This window comes from Dipodomys merriami, unplaced genomic scaffold (genome assembly GCF_024711535.1).
Source record: "Dipodomys merriami isolate MVZ:Mamm:240054 unplaced genomic scaffold, mDipMer1.0.p SCAF_14, whole genome shotgun sequence".
Taxonomy (NCBI): domain Eukaryota; kingdom Metazoa; phylum Chordata; class Mammalia; order Rodentia; family Heteromyidae; genus Dipodomys; species Dipodomys merriami.
Window position 1 is genome coordinate 15,439,257 of NW_027202715.1, and position 19,448 is coordinate 15,458,704.

The window sequence follows — 19,448 nt, forward strand, 5'->3', positions numbered from 1 at the left end:
GCTGAGATCTGAGGATCGTGGCTTAAAGCCAGCCTGGGCAGGAAAGTCTGTGAAACTCTTATCTCCAATTAACCAGCATAAAGCTAGAAGTGGAGCTGTGGCTCAAGTGGCAGAGCACCAGCCTTGAGTGAAAAAACTAAGAGACAGTGTACAGGTCCTGAGTTTAAGTACTAGCACCAAAAGATGGTCTATTCTATTTTGAAATATATGTAATCCACTGTTGTTAACTATATACACCTAACTATGCAATAGAACAGAGCTATTTCATGTCCTACTGTGACATCATATTGATGACTTTAATATGTCAATGTATTGACATCGTGTACATTGATCGACTTCTCTTCATTTTCCTTCCTCCTACCCCCCACAACTTCTGTTAAGCATTCTACCCTCAAACCCTATGAGATGCGAACAACTTTCTTTCTGCTTCTAGATTATTTCACTTAATGTAATGATCCCAGTACCATCCATATTGTCACATAGACCAGAGTTTCATTCTTTTTTATGGCTGAATAATATTCCATTGTACAGATCACATTTTCTTTACTCATTATCCACTAATACACAGTCTTGGATACTGTGGATAATAACTGCAGTAAACATGGATATGGCTTTAGCATAATAATTTTATTTCATTTGGATATAGACTTGGTAGTGAAATAGCTAGACTATACAATATGAAGGAAGAGCTATACTGTATTTTATAACTGTGTTAGTTTATATAATTCATACTTTAACGTATAATTTTATGTGTTCCTTATTCTCTGTTTCACCAGCATTCATTGCTTTTTAAAAATGTTAAACATTCTGAAACATTTCACTGTGGCTTTTTTTCCATTTTATTTTACTTTTATTTTGTGCCCATCCTGGGTCTTGAACTCATAACCTAGGTGCTGTCCTTGAGCTTTTTTGCTCGTGGGGCACCCTACCACTTGAGCCACAGCACTACTTCCAGCTTTTTGGTGGTTAGTTGCAGATAAGCATCTCATGAACGCTCCTGCAGGATGGCTTTGAACCACAATTCTCAGATCTCAGCTTTCAGAGTAGCTGATTATAGGCATGAGCAACCAGCACCTGGTTTTTTAAAAAATATATCTTTTAAGTACTTGTACAAATGGGGTTCAAGTAACTTGTCAGTTTACTGTGGTTTTGATTTGTATTTCCTTGAAGATTGATGTTGAGTAGTTCATATATTTATTGGCCATTTATATGTACTTTTGAGAAATGTCTATTCAGGTCTTTGACCTACTTTTTGGATTAGAGTATTTGCTTTTTGCTGTTGAACTGTGTGAGTTCTGTCTCTGTTCTGGAGAGCAATCCGCAAATGTTTTTTTTCTGAGTCACACTGTTGTTTCCCTTGCTCTGCAACACTTTCTAGTTTGATGAAATCCTATTGAATAATTTCTCTATTTCATGCTTGCTCTGTATGTGTGTGTGTGTGTGTGCTGGCCCTGCGTTCAAACCCGAGCTTGGTTTTGTGTGTGTGTGTGCGTGTTTCCTCAAGACTAGTGCTCTACCACTTGAACCACAGCTTCACTGCTGGGTCTTTCTGGGTAGTTAGAGATAAGTGTCTCATGGACTTTTCTGCTCGGGCTGACCTTGAACTGCAATCCTTAGATTTCAGCCTCCCAAGTAGTTAGGACTACCGGTGTGACCCATCAGTGTTTGGCTATTTTGTGCTTCTATTGCCTGTATTTTTAGAGTTTTATCAAGAAAAAAAAATCCTTCTCCAGACCATTATCCTGAAACATTTTGTTCTGTTTTCTTCTAATACTTTTGTGGTTTCTAGTCTTGCATTTAGGTCTTGAATCCACTGTCTATTGGTTTTGTGCATTGTATGATAGGGGCTTTGGTTTCATGCTTCTATATGCAGATATTAATTTTTCCAGCCCCAAATACTAAAGAAAACCTTTGGTTGGGTGCCAATGGCTAATGTTTGTAATCTCAGCTACTCAGGAGGCTGTGCTCTGTGGGAGCGAGGGAGTCAGGGGATGTGTGGCTGGGAGAAATAAAAGAATCCCTTAGAACAACGCCATTTTTGTCTTTTTTTTTTTTTTTTTGTCTGTTGTGGGGCTTGAACTCTGGGCCTGGGTGCTGTCCCTCAGCTCTTCAGCTCAAAGCTAGCACTCTACCACTTGAGCCACAGAGCCACTTCTGGTTTTCTGGTGGTTAATTGGAGATGAGTCTCACGGAGTTTCCTGCCCAGGCTGCCTTTGAACCGCAATACTCAGATCTCAGCCTCCTGAGTAGCTAGGATTACAGGTGTGAGCTACCAGCACCTAGCTTGTCTTCTTAGTTTTTGAGGGGATGCCACTAAGGTTTGAAAACAGGGCTTTGCACTTGCTTAGGCTATTCCTCCAGCTCCCTCCCATTTTTTGTTCTCTCTCTCCCTCCCTCCCTTCCCTTCCTTCCTCCCTTCTTTCCTTTTTTCTTCCTTCCTTAGGGCAGGAGAAGGGAGGGAGGAAGGTGTCTTGTTCCTTTTCTGCATTTGTAGATCCAGCTGGTTCCAGCTGAAGGTGTCTTGTTCATTTTCTGCATTTGTAGATCATTTTTCAGAGTGTTTACTAACTTCTCTGGGCTTCAGTAATCATCATTGAACACCAAGACTGAAGTTTGGGCACCCTTAAGATGTCCAGAGCATTTCAGGGGGCCGGCTGGGCCAGGGTCCAGCCCAGCCTCTGGTGGATAGATTCCCTGTACTGCTTAACAGTGAAGCCAAAGGGAGTCTGAGAGAGGAGAGCCTCCTCTCAGGGCCTCCATGTTTATTCTGCCCTGTAGAGGGAGGCTGGAGGCTGGAGGCTGGAGGGCCCTGCCCCAGCCCTGGAAGGAAAAAAAGACAGGGGAGGGACTACCTCTTAGTCTGGAGGAAAACAAAAAACAAACAAACATTTCGAGAGCACTCATCCCCAGGGCTTTGCTCTCGCACTAATTTGGGTCCAATGACCCTCTAATCTGGCCTTGTTATAGACAAGAGAGCAGTGGTCCTCCAGGCAAGGGCCTCACACAGCCACCTGTCACCCACCTGAGAACTACTGAAAACACACATTCCTGCCCTAACCCAGGCCTCGGACTCAGAACTTTGACATGGGGCTTGTCATTGAAAAGATGTTTGTTTGTTTTCTTAATTTATGATGCTGGGAAACTAGCTATCTCTATGTAATTCACGAAGGTACTTATGAGTGTGTATTGACCTTGCTTCTTAAATAAGGAAACCCAAACATGGGCGCTAAGTTTATCATATTTAAATGTCTAAGCCAGGCACTAATGATTCCTATTTGTAATCCTAGCTACTTGAAAGCTGAGATCTGAAGATCTCTGCCTGATAGGGCAGAAACATCTGTGAGACTCTTCTCAGTTAACTACTAAAAAGTCAAAAGTAGAGCTTTGGCTCAAATATTACAGCACTAGTTTTGAGCAAAAAAATCTCAGGGACTATGCCTAAGTGCTGAGTTCAAGCCTCAAGACTAGTGCAAATTTTTTTTTTTTTAAACTCAAGTGATGTCACAATTTCATGGATGTTCTAATCTTCCCTTATTTATTTATTTGGTAATGGGGCTTGAACTGTGGGCCTGGGCACTGTCCCTGAGCTCTTCAGTTCAAGGCAAATGCTCACTTGAGCCACAGGGCCACTTCCGGTTTTCTGGTGGTTAATTAGAGTTAAGAGTCTTACAGACTTTCCTGCCCAGGCTGGTTTTGAACCTCAATCCTCAGATCTCAGCCTCCTGAATAGCTAGGATTATAGGCATGAGTCACTAGCACCCGCTCATCTTCCCATATTTCTTATGTAAGTTTTAAAAAGGCCGTTAAGCAAAATTAAAAACCTAGAGCCCAATAGGAAGTGTGTAAGACCTTTATGAACAATGTTATTAAAATTTTACCTGACTATAATGGACTTAAATAAAATGAGGCCTATCATCATACTAATGGGGACAATTTAATTATAAACAAGTCTATTATATTCAAATTAATGGATAAACTAATGCAACCCTGATCAAAAGAACCACACCATTTTAGTAGAACTTCATAAGCTGCTTCAATTTGTTTGGAACAAAAATATACAAGAATAAGACACAGAAGAGGGGAAGAGAAGGTCAGAGACTATACCACAAACAACACACAATGCAAATCCAAATGGCAAACATGCAGTGCCTGAAAAACAGACGCCTGGTTCTATGGCAATCACCCAGCACAGCATAGGGCGAGGTGAAACTTGGATTTCAAGTTGGCAGGGGAAAAAATGGTCTACTGACCAAGACTGAGAGCATTTCTATCTGGGGGCAGCAAGCCCCAAAAGGAAATACCCCTAAAAATTAGGCAAATATGTATATAGAGAAATGTTTGGTTTTGGAAGTAGGAAAATTCAAGTTAAAACAAGACTATTTTTTTTCACCAGGTTGGTCTGAAAGAACCAATGAAGACCAACAGTACCTGCTGTTGGTCAGTGTGGACAAATGAGTCCCTTAATGGGTTGTGAATTGGAGGAAACAATTTTACTGCCTCCATGAAACCTAGCAATCGGGTGAAAGAAGGAATGCATAAAATGTTAAAGTCAGAGGATGGCATCGTCCCATTTATGTGAATTATATATAAAAAACAAACTCGCAGTTAGAATCATCTCCAAGAGCAAATAGTTTTAGCAAGTCATTAACTTAGCTCCCTTTTAGTAAGAATCAATGGCAGGTGGGTCAAGACTGGCAAGGCAGCCTTCCCCATCCTCAACTCGCGATTTCTAGAACAACCCAGGGCCCATTGAGGCTCCAGGGGCATCTGAGCCAGCAAGAACAAGGGGAGAAGCATGAAGGGGAGTGTATAGCCCAAGTTCTTGTTTAAAGCCCAGTCTGGAAGTTGTACTAACATCTCACTGACCAAACTTGTGTCATATGGACACCACTAACTGCCACAGAGGGTGGGAAGTAGTTAGCTGAGCAGCTATGAGTCCAAGTAAAATTCAGGGATTCTACCAAAAGAAAGGATAACAAAATGGATTATGAAAGCTAGGCATCAGTGGCTCACACTAGTAATCCTAGTTACTCAGGAGGCTGAGATCTGAGGATTGACATTTGAGGCCAGCCCAGGCAGGAAAATACATGAGGTTCTAATCCCAATAATCTACCACAAAGCTGGATGTGGCACAGTGGCTCAACTGGTAGAGCACTAGCCTTGAGCAAAACAAACACATGGACTGAGCCCAGCCTGTAAGTTCAAGCCCCAGGACCTGGGGGGGGGGGGGAGGAAGAGGAGAGAGAAAGAGAGATGGGGCAAATGGATTATGGTAATAATCTGTGTTGTATGCTGTGTAAACACCAAGGAAACAGGCTAGCAGAACATGTGCCACGCTGAACCCCAGCTCTGGAACAAGAGCAAGGGCTGGTGGGGGAAATAAAGAGTTAAGAGCATTACTAGAAAAAATTTTAAGTGATAGTATACTAACATAGTTAACAAGGGAAATTAAAAAAAAACTTGACAACATTTTAAAACTATTTTTAATGATATAACATTAAATTATTAAATACATTGGATCTATTTACACTGAAATGAAGTGTTGAATGTTAAATTAAATTAAATGTTGTCTCTGTGGACAAGGTACTATATATTATAAAACCCTTTTATTTAGAGATCTACATTCTCCGATCTCCACTCTGAGACACACCTGCCCAGGGTCATGGCAGGCCAGTGACATCATAACTTACACTGTAGGTACATGACCCAAGGGATGCACACTGGTGAACCGTATCAGCACATCACATTGAGAACAAGGGGAATGTGATGTTCTTGCACAAAAACAAAATCCAAGAGCTCCCCAGAAACAAACCAGTCATGACTTTTAACTTCCTTCCAAGCAAAGCCCACACATTTAGGACTTACCTGTTGAAAATCTCTATGATCTTTAGATAATGATGATGATGGAAAAGTAAAAAAATAATATCACCCCCCATATATATATACTAAAAACAGAGGGAGGGAAGGGAAACCTACAATCCAGAAAATCCTGATGGGAACCATGACTGGGGCAGGATTGCTCTATGGAAGAGAGGAACCCTTGGCTGAAACTAACAAAATCTAAGATCAGAGAAAGCCAAGCCTGTGTCTTCTCTGGTTTGGGTCATAGGAAAGAGCGAATGGTTGATCTGGACACAGATGAAAGGGTTAAGCACAAGCCAGTTGTCACAACTGGGCATAAAAGGGCAGGCAAGCACACCACAGAGAAGTGAGAGGTAAAATCACAAGCCAGAGCGCACACGTGCAGGAAAAAGACCACCTGTGAAGCCTACAAGAAGATTCTAAGGAAAGCAAGACCCAAGAGATGAGACAATACAACAACTGAGAGAGGGAAACAAGAAAAGGGAGTTTGAGAAAAGTTAACAGGCTCAAGGTCAAATCATGACAACAGCACAAATACATGAACTGACTAGTCTGGGAAGCAGAGAAACTAACACAGCTGGGCAGGGGCTCACCCAGGAGGGCCGCATTCCTAAGACTGTCAGCAGTGCCCTTGGCAAAGCGCCTCAGCAATCAGACAGCGCTCACCAGGTGACAGAAACAGGACTTCATGCTGTCACTTCCTGTACTGAGGGCACATCTAGCTGTTGTGCATGCTGTTTTTGCATGTGTTTGCATACAGGTGCATCCAAATGGTGTGTGTGTGTGTGTGTGTGTGTGTGTGTGTGTGTGTGTGTGTGTGTGTGCGCGTGTGTGTGTGTGTGTGTGTGTGTGTGATTTTATTGCTTACACTGGTTTTGCCTGGGTTTTTTTTTTTTTTTTGGTCGGTCGTGGGGCCTGAACTCAGCCTGGGCGCTGTCCCTCAGCTCTTCAGGTCAAGGCTAGCACTCTATCATTGGCCCTAACACCACTTCTGGCTTTTTTTTTGCTTATGTGGTGCTGAGGAATCAAACTCAGGGCCTCATGCATGCAAGGCAAGCACTCTACCACTGAGACACCTTCCCAACACTTGCCTGGGTATTTTTATACTAACACATTTTATTCTAAAACCAACTGTTTCTTGGGAAAAATACACCTCACATTAATAAACAAGTATAGTTAAGTACACTGAGGATGTTATAACTTGTCACAAATGTACATCTTACAATTTATCAAGCCATTTTGCACTGTCCTAGGAAAAAAGTTTGCCAGCTGGGGGTGTCGTGTGCTTGTATGAATGTACAAGGTCCTAGGTTCCAGACCCAGCACCACAAACAAAACAAAACAATAAATAATCTGCCAATTTAAGAGGACATTAAAAAGATTATTTAAAGGCAATTCATATGATTTGAGAGAGAACAAATCTTTTTGTATGCATTGCAAATGAAAATAAACATTTAGAAGTTAGGCATCAAAACATTACATTGTTGCTATGAGATACCAATAAACTAATTTAGTGGACAGGCCAGACTAAATCTAAGACATGTTTCTAGCACCAGTACAAAGGACTGTGATTTCTGTCCCAGACTTTGAAGTGAGCAGCAATGTGGTCCCTACAGCATCTTTTGTATAAAGGAAGAAATGTGTTCCAAGAGGTAACTATTAGGTCCCTGATTTCAGAACATAATTCCTAGAGCCAAGAAAAAAAGTCAACCTAATCTTAACTATCTTCTTCTTTAGTCAGCATTATTAAAACTTTTCATTTTGGGGGGAAGAGTTTCTTCTTCCTTCAAGTGTTCATTTTGAGGTAGAAGCCATTTAAAGTAAACATCAAGTGCTGAGAACGCCTGTGGTCAAATGTGTGATCACTCATCGTGGGATTGATGGCCAGAAATGCCATTTGAGAAGCAAACTACAAGCCGAGGGTGCAGTGTGCTCAGCAGTACTCCGGCTTCAGTTTCCAAATCCCTTCTCCACCAGAAGTTCTATGAAAAGTGCACAGATTTCTCAATAGCTCTCGGAAGACACAAGACTGTGAGGTGGACAGCTTGGATTCGAACTCTTGCAGTATCTCTTGAGTGCTAGCCTGGCCGTCCACATGAGCCTGAAAAGCAATGAAGTTCCTCATCTCTACCAGTAGGTCGTCGTGTTCTGTGGCAGTAGGCAGTGGGGCAGAAGTCTCTGGAAGGAGTCCACTGTCACTCTCTAAGCGCTCTGGCAGAATCAGATGGTTTCTTGCTCTCATCCTGGCCAAGAGTAAGGAAGAAGCAGGGGCCCTGGAGGAAGACTCTGCCTCTTCTGCTTTGCCACTGAAGTGCTCCAAGGCACCATCTTTCCCCTCCTTCTTCAATGTGCTGTCCTAGAAAAGAAGATCACTGCATTGATAGACTGATTCAGTCCCCCAAAGGGAGAAGGAGGTAATATAATCCAGGTGCCCAGCAGGCAGGTCATGCAATGCAGATAGCTGAGTCCAGCCAGGCTGAACACATCCTAAACAAAGAAACAGAAAGGATGGCCAAACAGGCGTTCCCTGAAGCCTCCTTTGAGTGTGAGAACAGAGGGAGGCCAAGGGAGGGCTGCTCTCTGAGGCAAGTGGAAAGGACTCAAACTCTGGCTACCAAAAGCACAGAAGACGGGAAATCAGAAAGCTTTGCTACACCTAAGTGTGTTTGGGTCAATTTGAAATTGGAGTTCAGGCCTGAGCTTTTTTAAGTTTTATCATAAACTCATCCTTAATCAGAAAGAGAGAGTGCTGGATGGTGGGAAGGGACAGGGGTTCCAAAGAAGGGCTGGGAGCATGCAGGGAGCTGCAGATCAGGGAGAGACACTGGGCACTCTGCCCTGGCAGCTTGTCCATTATGGACAACATTCATGATTGTTCTCTGGACCTTCCTTCTAGAGGGTGGCTGTCTCTGGAACTGCCAGGTAGACTACATTCACACTGGCACTCCTGTCCTTGTGCCAAGTTTCTAAGAGCAAACAGAAACTCCTATAGATTTTGTGCTTTAGGAAGTTAACTAGGCCTTTAGAGTCAAATGAAGACATCAGAGTTGACAAGAAAAATACGAGTTACCACTGTGCCAGCAATAACCATTTTCTTTATATGAAAATCTAATGTAAGCCAGGTGGTAGTAGCTCATGACTATAACCCTACCTACTTAGGAGGCTGAGCTCTGGGGATCATGGTTTGACTCCAGCCCAGGCAGGAAAGTCTGTGAGACTCTGATCTCTAAGAACCAAAAAGCTGAAAGTGGAGCTGTGGCTCAAGTGGAGGAATGCTAGCCTTGAGCAAAGAAACTCAGGGATAGCACAGTGGCCAGGCTCTGAATTAAAGCCCCAGGAGCAGTACGTATCCCCCTCCCCGCAACACACACCACGCCACACAATGATCTAATGAAGTTTCCTAGCTACTCCACCAGAAAAGCCTCATACATACAAAACACAATACCTGGCATTTTTGTGTTGGAGATGCTGAAGAAGGAGACTGCACAGTTAACTTAGAGTTCCTTTTCTGACCAAATCTGCTCCTAAGAAAAAGGATCACAATAGATACAATGCTGTGAATCAGAGACCAAAGTCCTCTTTGAACAATTAAACAGTTCCAACTTTGTGACAAAGCTTTCAGAGCCTCAGGGCCATGGGTTTCTTCTCTATTGCCTTTGCTTGGTCCTCTCTGCTCTCCAGGAAGTAAGGGCCACCACCTCTTGAAGGGAGGCAGTCCACCCACTGCAGTCGCTGAGTCTCTGCCGACTGCTTCAAATGGCTGCTCCTTTTATTGAGTTTGGTCTCTCTCACTGTTTTTAATCACCTCTGACAAAATGGATACCATTTCCCCTTGCCCCCTCCAAATACTGGGCTCTGGAAAATCGGGATGACAGTGAGGGAGAGGATAAAATAAGAACACTATTTCCTCTCCTCACCCCAGTCTGGCCCATTTGATGGCTCTCTGAGGGCTTTTTATTATGACTGACTTTAGGCTAGCTTGGCAAGCTGGGAGGGTTCCCTTACTTTATTCCTGCAGGTGCACCAGAAGTCCCCCTGTGGCCGGTCCAGGTAGGAACACCAGATGCAGCCCCCAGACACCGCTGACGTGAGAGCTTCAGGGCTTTCAGGGCCTCTTGGGCCACTCGGCTGGCTTCCGCCTCCACCAGCACATAGTCTGGGCTGGCCCCATCCACAATGGCATCGTGCTTCACCACGCTGTGCACGCCCACTGCCAAGAACAAGGGAACAGTGACTGTGATGCCTGTTTGTACCCTGGACACGTTTTCATCTGGCATAGGCCAGTGTCGTGGGAGACAAATCAGGAACATTTTTAGCTGCCATTTTCAGATGGTTGTTATGACCTAGCACCTTCACAAATGCTGTATCCATTCACTGCTGCCCAATGAGGGAAAGCTATTAATTATTCCTGCTTTAAAATAATTTCAGGAAAGTACTTGCATTCCAATTTCAATATTTAACCTCTTCCCTTGCTACCAGGAACAAAGGCAAAGGTCTCCTAAGAAACTCAGTGAAAGGGACTATATAAACCAGAATTACAGAATTTTCAAAAATTAATCACAAAAATGCTATATATAAGAATCACTGGGCTGGGAATGTGGCTTAGTGGTGGTGTGCATGCCCAGCATGCATGAAGCCCTGGGTTCAATTCCTCAGTACCACATAAATAGAAAAAGCCAGAAGTGGTAGAGTGCTAGCCTTGAATACAAAGAAGCTCTGGGACAGTGCCAGGCCTTGAGTTCAAACCCCAGGACTGGCAAAAAAAAAAAAAAAAAGAAAAGAATCACTGAGGTATACTTGACACAGGAATCAGTGGAAATTATACATCTTTTTATATTATATTATAGAAAGAAACAAAATTCCAAAACACCAAAATACATCAAAAAATGCAAGGAATAAAGGAAAAAGGATGTAGAGAATGATGAATGTAGAGAATTAATGATGTAGAGAATCATGAATCCAATTTAAAAAGACTCTTAGCTTGCTGAAAAAAGACATAATAAATAACTCACTAAGCATAAGAAAGGAAAAGAAAAATAAATTTACAGAATTATAAATGTGAAGAATGGAACAATTATCTTGGAACGGAGCAAACTTTAAAAAATCATTATGAGTACTTTGTACACGTGTGAAAATTTGAAAACTAGAAAAAATTGATAATTATCTAGGAAATGATAAAAATTTGTAATAAAATCAATGATAAGCATAATACTAAGAAAACTAGAGACCGATATCATTTATGAACATCAATGAGGATATAAGTATGATAATAGCAAATACAATCAAACAGCAATGTAAGAAATCATACATTATAGCTTAGGTAAGAGTAATTCTAGGAATTCAAGGCTGGTTCAATACAAGGAAATCCATTATTTAATAACCCTTACTATATTGATTTCAACATCATCTGCAGATATTTCATAGATGCTGGGAATGTCTCTGACAAAACTCAACATCCAGATCTGATGAAAACACTCAGAATCTTGGGAATTGATCAGTATGAAATAAAATATACAATAAAACATACCTTCGCCTTATATCAGGCTAGTGGGCAAACACTAGAGGCTATTTTCACTAAGAAAAAGAAAATTAGGTGTCTATTATCTCCAAAACTATTGTTTTTTTTTGCAGAGGTAAGGACTCAACTCAGGGCCTTGCACTTGTCAGGTGCTCTTCCACTGAGCTAAATCTTCAAGTGCTCTTCCACTGAGCTAAGTCTCCAACCCCTCTAATACTATTTTGAGAGTTGTTTTGTTCTGTTCTGGTGCAAGGGATGGAACCCAGGACCTCATGCATGCTAAGTATGGTCTCTTCCTACTTTTGAGGCTTTTAATGGTCAAACAGCTAGAAAATCCCAGAGAATCAATGATAAAACTTAAAATAATTCAGAAAAGAATAAAGCATAAAATTTACATACAGAAACCTATAACTGGGCACACAAATGGAAGGAAAAAAGGCAAGCAAATCAAGTTATTATAGTCAATATACATTATGTAAAAGTTGAACTATTTACCTTCAAAAGTAGAGAGGGATGGGGAAAGATGAGAGAGAAGGATAGAGGGTTGACACTGATCAAGATGTATTATAAACCTGCCTTCTGGAAAAGAACCCCTTTGTACAATAATCATCATCACCACCATCACCATCACCATCATCATCATGAAACCTATAACCTTATTTACTAGCCAACTAAAGATACAGTGGTAGGGAAAACTTCAAATGCAGTAACAAAAATATGAAACAGGAATAAATCAAAGACACGTCAACATTCCTGGGAAGGTAAGATATGCTTCCATACAAGTGGAAGGCCTTCATTGCCTTTGACTGGAGGAATTCACTCACCAGTCTCCTTGAGCTAATTTCTACACTTACTGCAATCTCAGTTTTCTTTTCTTGTACAAAGCTACACACTGATACTAAAATCTATATGGGAAAATGAACCTTCATGAACTTCTGGGAAATCCCTGGAAAGGCAGGGGGGCTTTGGTAGGAACAGACTCATGAGAGTTCATCACAAAGTCTATAAATAAGACAGTTACATAGGAAAACGGACTGTTTGGTAGAGGAAGCTTCCCAAGTCACCAGAGAACAGATTTTCGGGAGTTACTTGATCCAAATGGATCAGAGATCTAAGTGTGGAAAATAATATCACGTAAGTGGTACATAAAATCATACATGAAACCATGGTAAATTATCAAAGTGTAGGAAAAGCTTTCTAACTATAACTCATGATGAGACTGATATACTTGTTACTATTATTTGTGTGTGTGTATATGTGTGTGAAAGTGTGTGTAACACAGTCAGTCTTAGGGCATGAACTCAGGGCCTGTGCACTGTTCCTGAGCTTTTTTGCTCAAAGCTATTGCTCTAGCATTTGAACTATAGCTCTACTTCTGGCTTTTTTGGTGGTTAACTGGAAGTAAGAGTCTCAAGGACTTTCCTGCCTGTGCTGGTTTGGAACTGTGATCCTCAGATCTCAACCCCATGAGTTGCAAGAATTCTAGGCATGAGTCACTGGCTTCATGGCTTTAATATTTTTAAAATAATATTTTCATGAAAAAAACCAGTAAGAACAACAAGACAAACTTTGAGAAAATATCTGAAACATATATATAAAATAAGTACAAAAAACAGGGATAATGACTCTCTAAAAACAAAGGGAAGGCAGGTGTTGGTGCTCCCACCTGTAATCCTAGCTACTCAGGAGATTGAGAGGATTGTGGTTTGACACCAGCCTAGGCAGAAAAGTTCACCAGGCCCTATCATGAAAATAACAACAACAACAACAAAAAAAACAGTCTGGAGATGTGGCTTAAGTGGTAGAGCCCCAGTGAACAAGCAAAGCCAAGTGAGTGTGAGGCTCTGAGTTCAAACCCCAGTACTGTCAGTAATTATTTATATAAATAAAACAAATCTTCAAAACTTACCTGACTTTTTGAAAAGCTTTTGTAAAACATAATCATCGCTGTTTTGTTCTGTGGCCTGACTTTCCTGTTCAGAGTCTTGCTTGTGGTACCGTTTTTTCCTCACCAGATGTGGAATGCGAGTTCCCTCAAATTTGGCATCTCTATGGCACTTTGCCTTCATGGGTTTCCCTGGTGTCTCTTCACCTGCCATATCTTGATGTTTTGTTTTTGATTTATGCTTATGAAAATGACTTTCCACTCGTCCGTTCTCCCAAAGAGGTTCTGTCTTCAGCGGACAACTCTCTCCTTCAAAGGATGGCCCTTCCTTCTCGGAAGTACTTCCCCCACCAGAGGGCCCGGGTGTCCTGCCAACTCTGACAGAATCTGAGCAGTCACCGCTTGCACTGGCCACTGGCAGCCCCTTGGGTCCAGACTCCATGCCTGCCTCTCCACTGTCCCCAGCACTGCTACTGCCACCCAGGTGCAGGGCGCCTTTCAAAAGGCCGCTCTCGTTACATGTTACTACTCCTGCGGCCTTAGGCTCCTCCTCAGTCAGTGTGGCCCCCTTGGCAGATATGTTAGAATCTGGAAACTTGGTGCATTTTGGAATGGTGTGGTCTGTTCGAAAGGCTGGTGTGGCCTTTCTTTTTAAACAGCGAGAGGGTGTCTTCACATCTGATCCAGTTCCTATGAAGGGGAAAAAACTCAGCTCATGTTACTCTGCATGATTTTTCCTTTTTTTTTTTTTTTGGTGCCCATTCTGGGGTATGAACTCAGGGCCAGAGTACGTCCCAGAGCTTTTTTACTCAAGGATAGTGCTCTATTACTTGAGCCATAGCTCTACTTGGGGATTTTTTGGTGGTTAGTTGGAGATAAGAGACTTTCCTGTCTAGGCTGGCTTCGAATTGAGATCCTCAGATCTGTCTTGTGAGCAGCTAGGATTTCAGGTGTGAGCCACTGGTGCCTGGCTCCCTGCACATTGTTATATAATCAATTACTCTAAATTAAACAACTTTATGTAATACCTGCAAAAATTGCACTTGTTTCGGTGCTCTGGCTTACATCGGGGCTAGTCAGAGTAAACAGCTCATAAAGATCATTGGATTTGAAAAACCGCCTTTGTTTTGGGTCTTTTAGCACTCGGTTTGTCAGAAATTGCTTGAAGATTTGTCTAAAAAGATAAAAGCAATACTGGTGTGAAACAAAGCCTGTCTGAACCTCAAAATTCCAGTGATGAAACAATATGAGAGTGACGGTCATTCAGCTCTTCAAGTGGCTCAACAATCCCCTGTACCTGGCCTTGAAATTTACTATGCAATGCATTATTGGTCATAAGGAATTTAAATTAGGAATCATACCTTGTTATTTTTCCCCAATGAGCCTTTTTCATTTCCAAGATTCATCATATTTCACATATGTATAGGACTCACTGGCTGAGCAGCCAGGTTCATGCTGCACAGTTCACGGAGGCTTCCTTGCTCTTGCCTGGGCTTTTCAATGCCCTCACTCTGAATGGTGCCTCCAGTTCTACCTGCTGGACCATGCTCTGCTAAAGCCCCACACCATCATCCCTCTTACATGGATATCTCCATGGAAAAATATATCTCTTCCAGCTAAAAGTTTCCTTTCATGGGAGTCAATTCATCCCCAACCCTCTCCAACGGGCCCTTAAAGGACAGATCACTCCAGCAGTGGCCCAGGGCTGATGGAGGAGTTGCACATAGGACAAGTATGAAGTCAACAGTGAGAAAGAAAAGCTAGCAATGTCTAGACTTAGCTGCTGAAGTTACCATTGCCTGAAATACCTGCACCATGGCAGAGAAAGTCAGTGAAGGAACAAGTATCCTGCGCCACCTTTTCTCTAAGGGGCATCTATCTAAACCATGTGACACCCACACTGGGGGACAACTGCCTCACATGTGCAAATGTTAATATGCCAGCTTCAACTTTATCACTTTTCTCCTCCTTTCCTTCCTTCCCCCCCTCTTTCTCCTTCTCTGTTTATCTTTCTTTCTCTCTCTCAGGTACTGGGTTTGAACTCAGGGTTTCATGCTTGCTCAGCTGGCACACTACCACTTAAGTCACTCCTCCAGCCCACCTCTCTCCTGCTTAATTGGAGATTAAGTCTCTTGGACTTTTCTGCCCAATTGGCATCAAACTGCAGTTCTCTTACTCTCAGCCTCCTAGTAGCTGGGATTACAGGTTTAAGATACCAGTGCCTGGTGACTTCACAGTTTTTCTAAAAGGAAGTGGTATGCCATATATGGCAGATAGGAAGAGCTCTCTGAGGTCACAATATGAAGACCTTATTTACCAGGCTGAAAGACATTTTTGAAAAAAACTATGTTCCTTAAATTACAGTAACAATTATCCTAAGATGAAAACATTTTAAAAACAACTCCCTGCACCACACTCTGGGTGTGTCATCAGGGCTGGCAGAGTGTGCACTGACCGGTGGTAGATCTTTTCCTCAATGGTTCCGGCCATCAGAAGCCTGTACACAGTCACCTGCTTCTTCTGGCCTATCCTCCACGCTCGCTCCCGGGCCTGCAGTGGAGACAGACTTCTCAACAAGGGCCTGCCCAGAGCAAGGACTCAACAAAAGAAACAGAGTCAGCACCATCTTTAGCACGCAGAGTGAGAATTCTCGCTAAGGACAATTACACTTAAAGTCTACTAAGGGAAATAAACCAGTTGTCAAAAACAGAATAAAATATCTTGTTTGCGGGGGGGGGGGAAGCTCCTAACTTTGCAGGTGCTCTTCACCCCACATCTATGAGGAAGACGCTGGATAAACAGCTTGTGACTCTGAAGGTTGTTCTTCATGTGCAAGAACAGGAATGGACCAAAATGGAGACTGTACTTGGAAGCCAACTAGCATATCCAAGGATGATCATGGTGCCAGGCATGAACTGTACTTCTACTAACGCATTTTTGCTGGGAGGAGATAGACAGACCTGTGTGTCCGTGCTAGGGTTCCAGTCAGGGTCGTAGATGATGACTCTGTTGGCCCCGGTCAGGTTGACTCCCAGGCCACCCACCCTCGTGGTCAGAAGAAACACAAAGATGGATGTATCCTACAGGCAAGATCAACAACAAGGTGAACAAACCTGCAGCCCATGAAGTCTCCATATCTTTGCCTCTATAGGCCCTACCTATGGCATCTAGTTGCCAACAACCACAACCTAGAGACCTCTGGTGAATCAAGATCCCACCCCACAGCTTTTGTGTGTGGTGTGTGTGTATATGTATGTGAGAGCCTGGGCCTGGGTGCTGTCCCTGAGCTTTTTTGCTCAAGGCTAGTTCTTGACCACTTAAGTCAGATTCCACTTCTGGCTTTTTGGTGGTTCATTGGAGATAAGCATCTCAGACTTTTCTGCCTGAGCTGGCTTCAAACTGGATCTTCAGATCTCAGCCTCCCTATATAGCTAAGATTACAGGTGTGAGCCACTGGCATCCTGCTGCATCTGCTTTTAATATTCATTTTATTAACAACATTTAAAAAGTACATTTTTTAATGAGGAAAACACACATATATACACATACTCCCTTCAACAAGACCCTCCCCAGTACAAAGGCTATACTCACACACCTAATAATCCTGAATTGTATAGAAGCTAAATGCAAAAGACCCTATTAACCCCTGCCCAGCCCTAAAGGTTGAGAACACACTCACCCCCCACCCACTGTCAGCAGCATCATTCACCTCTGTCATACTCCCTTGTTACCTCATTATATTTTGCAATCAGAGGCTGCCGTGAAGCTATGGTGGTACTCCCATCCATTTTGAGATAGGAGTAATTCCGGGCTCTCAGGAACACTTCAAGGATGTGTAACATCTGTTGGAAGATGGGGAGACTAGTTCACAAATCAAATCTCCCCTGGTGAGTGCTTATCCACTTGTATTAATCCCACAGCTTCCCCCAAAGACCTATAATGAATGGACTTCCAGCTTTACAGCAGACACAACTGCTGTAAGAGTACATTGGTAAGTTCTTTATAGTTTAGTTCTTATAACTTTTCTAAGTAGCCCGAGATCAGACTCAAGTTCATCTAGACAACAGGTGTGATTAATTTCCAGCCAGGGTACCAGTGGCTCATATCTTTAGCTATCTACTCGAGAGGCTGAGATCTGGAGCATCATGGTTCAAGGCTAGAATGGGTAGAAAATTTCTCTAGACACTGTCTCCAAATCACTACCAAAAACCAGTCCTGGAGGTATCGTTCAAGTTGTAGAGTGCCAGTTGAGCAAGCACAAGGCCTTGAGTTCAAATCCCAGTATTGTCTCCACCCAAAAAAAGCCAACTTTTAGATTACATCTCTAGAAAAGATCCAGTCTCTCAAAGAGACTATCTTTGGAGATATAATTTTGGATTTTGATATATGACATAACATCGGCATACCTTTTTCTCACTGGCGATCCTAAGTCCTAAGAACCAACTTGGTTTTGCATATGGTTTGCACTCACCTGCCTTGACTGAGAAAACAGCAGCACTCGCTGACCCTGCTTGTGCCATATTTTCAATAAAGACTCAACCACAATCATTTTCCCAGAACGTTTCCAGTATCCAAACTGATTTTCTTCTAGTTCCTCATCTGGATGACCTCTGAGATTCTTGGGACCTCCAGAAAAGAGATCAGGGTGGTTGCAGATTTTTCTTAGGGCTACAAGTCCAGAGAAAATCTGTGGTATAAAGGAATTTAAGTGTGCTCAGGTTACCTCATAGAAAACAGGAAGGGAAGAAGGCTATTCAGTATGTGACAGGATTCAAAAGTCATTCTGCGCCAGCCTCTTAGCTTCTTCTCTAATCCCAGAATTCCTAGGAGCTGTGTTTCAGCTGGTGATCTGGAATAGTCCACAAAGGCTCTTATGTTGAAGGCTTTGTCCTCAACTCAGCAACCTTCAGATGTGGCACTTTGAGAAAGTAACTGGATCATGAGGGCTCAGTTTTTATCCGTGGATGATCCTATCCATTAACAGGTTCATAATTTGATGCACTACCAGAAGGCCACAGAAGCTTAGGAGGTGGAACCTACTTTAAGCATAGTCCTTGAATGGGTCCTTGTTCCTGGCCCCTCCCTCTTCCTCCTCTACTTCCCTACTTTCTCTCTCCATGAGGCCAGCAGTTATGCTCTACCATTTGCTTCCTTATCATGTCTGCCTTACCATAGCCCAGAAACAAGAGAGTCAAGTGACAGTGACTAAAACTTCTGAAGCCATGAGTCAAAATAAACTTTTCCTCCTTTAAGTTGATTTTGTCACAATGGAAATCTGAGTTAACATAAGCTGTAAAAAACTAAGTTCCACTCATGTTCAGAGTAACTTTTCTGGAAACAACAATTCTTCTAAAAAAATATGGTATTTTAAGTAGTTGTTCAAAAGGACATCAAGTCAACAATGTCACATTGAACAACAAGTCTATTAGACTGAACACATCTACAAGGGTCCAGTTACTGACCATTCATTTTCCCTCACTAAAAAAAAAAACTGCCATGCAGTTCAAGGCATTTCAAACGTGATAAATAAATCTGAACTCTCCTCAAATCAACATATCAAAAAACCAAGCCAATCTAAATTTGGGGATATCAGTCACATGACTTATCAGATGCATCTAAATAGTACATTTGCAAGTACCTCATTACAAGTTTTAAAGCCTAATTGTGCATCAAAGTTCACATTGTTACTGAAGCAGAAAACAAATCTAAACAACCAATGCACAAGTGAGAAAGATGTAAAGATGATCCACAGACATACAGCAGAAAAGCGAAGGAGGCTGGGGTACATGCTCGCTGCTAAACCCACCCAAGGCAACTGCTCCAGACATCAGCTAAATCAAGAATGGGGTTCTCCTCAGCTTCCAGAATGTGACTCAAATCAAACCCAATGACATGTAAGCTCAAATAGAAAGAGAGAATGTATTAACCCAATAACAAAAGGCTAATACCAATTTTAGGGAGTCAACAACAGTCACACAGTAAATGATTAAAAAGACACTCTGAGCCAAGTGCCAGCGGCTCATGCCTGTAATCCTACCTACTCAGGAAACTGAGATCTGAAGATTGCGGTTCAAAGCCAGCCCAGGCAGAAAAGTCCATTGGACTCTTATTCCAATTAACCATGAGAAAACCAGAAGTGGAGCTGTGACTTTACTGGTAGAGTGCTAGACTTGAGCAAAAAGG

At 42.4% G+C, this 19,448-nt stretch overlaps 1 protein-coding gene across 2 annotated transcripts in view; it reads right to left on the minus strand.

Annotated features, from left to right (window-relative positions):
• Window positions 1-5,493: 5,493 nt before the first annotated feature.
• Ercc6 (ERCC excision repair 6, chromatin remodeling factor) overlaps window positions 5,494-19,448 on the minus strand; it is a 73,328-nt gene continuing 59,373 nt past the window's right edge. For both annotated transcript variants that reach the window (XM_070020802.1, XM_070020803.1), the window contains exons 13-21: window positions 17,737-17,952; window positions 16,997-17,107; window positions 16,226-16,345; window positions 15,721-15,815; window positions 14,294-14,439; window positions 13,290-13,955; window positions 9,868-10,072; window positions 9,308-9,386; window positions 5,494-8,218 (exon numbers count right to left, since the gene is read on the minus strand). In XM_070020802.1, the coding sequence (XP_069876903.1) occupies window positions 7,796-8,218; window positions 9,308-9,386; window positions 9,868-10,072; window positions 13,290-13,955; window positions 14,294-14,439; window positions 15,721-15,815; window positions 16,226-16,345; window positions 16,997-17,107; window positions 17,737-17,952 (2,061 nt within the window). In that variant the 3' untranslated portion in view covers window positions 5,494-7,795. The remainder of the gene's footprint in view (window positions 8,219-9,307; window positions 9,387-9,867; window positions 10,073-13,289; window positions 13,956-14,293; window positions 14,440-15,720; window positions 15,816-16,225; window positions 16,346-16,996; window positions 17,108-17,736; window positions 17,953-19,448) is intronic.